Source organism: Emydura macquarii, unplaced genomic scaffold (assembly GCF_026122565.2).
Source record: "Emydura macquarii macquarii isolate MOO-44397 ecotype Brisbane River unplaced genomic scaffold, CSIRO-AGI_Emac_v2 contig_1369, whole genome shotgun sequence".
NCBI classification, from domain to species: domain Eukaryota; kingdom Metazoa; phylum Chordata; order Testudines; family Chelidae; genus Emydura; species Emydura macquarii.
The window spans coordinates 32,931-35,112 of NW_027131506.1; the positions used below are offsets into that span (position 1 = coordinate 32,931).

At 46.7% G+C, this 2,182-nt stretch overlaps 1 protein-coding gene across 1 annotated transcript; it reads right to left on the minus strand.

Moving 5' to 3' along the window:
• Window positions 1-459: 459 nt before the first annotated feature.
• Window positions 460-1,398, minus strand: LOC137155680 (olfactory receptor 52P1-like). Its single transcript, XM_067552029.1, has one exon. The coding sequence runs from the start codon at window positions 1,396-1,398 to the stop codon at window positions 460-462; it is 939 nt and encodes a 312-aa protein (XP_067408130.1).
• Between the last annotated feature and the right edge of the window lie 784 nt (window positions 1,399-2,182).

Consider the following 2,182-nt stretch of genomic DNA (forward strand, 5'->3'; position numbering starts at 1 on the left):
AGTCCTGCTTTGAGCAGGGTGTTGGACTAGATGACCTCCTGAGGTCCCTTCCAACTCTAATATTCTATGATTCTATGATTCTAAGAGTCAAAGATTGAGAAGTGTGAGGAATGGTGAGAAACAGCAACAATACTGATGGAAAATAGGTCTGAGAGCCAATAAGAAATCATCAGCGCTGGTGGTCTGGAAGTCACAGAAAGGACAAGTGACAGGGTATGTGAGGTGGGGGATGACAGGTGATTCTGAAAGAGATCAGGTGATGGTTAGAAAGGTGGAAGTTAGCAAAGGAGAGGGCAGTGCTTGCTGATGGAGTGATAAGACATTAGGTGTCAGGAACTTCTGAAACTGAATGTCCTCAAGCTTCAGATCAACAAAATTGGGACAGAGAACCCTTGATTAAGGAGGAGACATCCTTTCCCCCTCCTGTCATGCAGGTTTAAAGTGAGTGGCCCCAGGCAATCACATTCTGCAGGTGTATTTTCCCACTTTTTCACGAAGCTCTTTGGTTTTGACACCATAAATAATAGGGTTGAGCATGGGAGGCACAAGGAGATAGAGGTTGGCCAAGAGGATGTGAACATGGGCAGCGATGCCTTGACCGAACCTGTGTGTCAGGGCAGTGAAGAGATAGGGAGTGTAAGTCATCAGCATCACACAGATGTGGGCTGTGCAGGTGTTGAGGGCTTTCTGGTGGGCTTTCTTGGAGGAGATCCTGAGGACAGCCCTGATGATCAGCCCATAGGACAGGCCAATCAGTGTCAGGTCTAACCCGATGATGACTAATGCTGACACAAGGCCGTACATCTGGTTGATTCTGGTGTCCCCACATGACATCTTCACCACAGCGAGGTGCTCACAGTATGTGTGGAGAATAACATGGTTGGCGCAAAATGGCAGCCTCCGCAGTAGCAGGGACATTGGAAGAATCAACAAAACAGCTCGTATCAAAGCCACAAACCCTAGTTTACCAATTCGTGCAATGGTGAGGATGGTGGTGTATCTCAGAGGGTCACATATGGCGATGTAGCGATCGAAGGCCATTATCACAAGGACAGCTGAGTGCGTAGTAGCAAACACATAAAGGAAGAACAGCTGGGTGAGGCAGCCATCCACAGTGATGGCTTTGAAACCGAACCAAAATATGCACAGTGCCTTCGGCACAACACAGGTAGACATGCCAATGTCTGTGAGCGCCAACATGCAGAGCAGCAGGAACATGGGCTTGTGCAGTGTCTGCTCTTTGCTTATAACAAACAGAACTGTGAAATTTCCCAAAAGGGTGATGAGGTAGAACATAGAAAAAGGGATGGAAATCCAGATGTGGTCAGCTTCCAGCCCCGGGATGCCGTTTAAGATGAATGTTTGTGGGCCGGATGAGGTAAGGTTGAAAGCCTCCATGAGGTGGTTGAGTCTCTGATCAGGCTCAGAAACTCACAGATTCCTGAGAAGGGAGAAAAGCCCAGTGAGAGGGGTTACAGACATGATAACAAATAACATGGTAAATATTTTATAGTTCCAACTATCTAGAAAGGGGGGGTGAGCAATGAGGATACAACATTATTCCCCTATACTCGGCACTGGTGAGGCAACATTTGGATTATTGTGTCCAGTGTTGGGCCCCCCACTACAGGAAGGCTGTGGAAAAATGGAGAAAGTCCAGTGGAGGGCAACAAAATGATTAAGGGCCTGGAACAAATGACTTATGAGGGGAGGCTGATGGAACTAGGCTTGTTTAGTCTGCAGAAGAAAAGAAGGAGGGGAAATTTGATATCAGCCTTCAACTAACTGAAGGGGTGTTTCAGGGAGGATGGAGCTAGGCTGTTCTCAGTAATAGCAGATGAAAGAATTAGGAGCAATGGTCTCAGGTTGCCTTGTGGGAGGTTGAGGCTGGAGTTTAGGAAAAATGTTTTTCACTAGGAATGTGTTGAAACACTGGAATGGGTTACCTAGGCAGGTGATGGAATTTCCATCCACTGAGGTTATTAAGGTGTGGCTTGAAAAAACCCTGGCTCGGATGATCTAGTTGGGTTGGTCCTGCTTTGATCAGGGGTTTGGACAAGACTGTTTTCAGGTCCTTAGGGCTTAGGTCCTTTCCAAAACTAATATTCTATGATTTTATGATTTCCAAATGCCACCAAATAATTTAAGCCGTAGTCCTGTCCAGAAATCTCCTCAGAGGAAG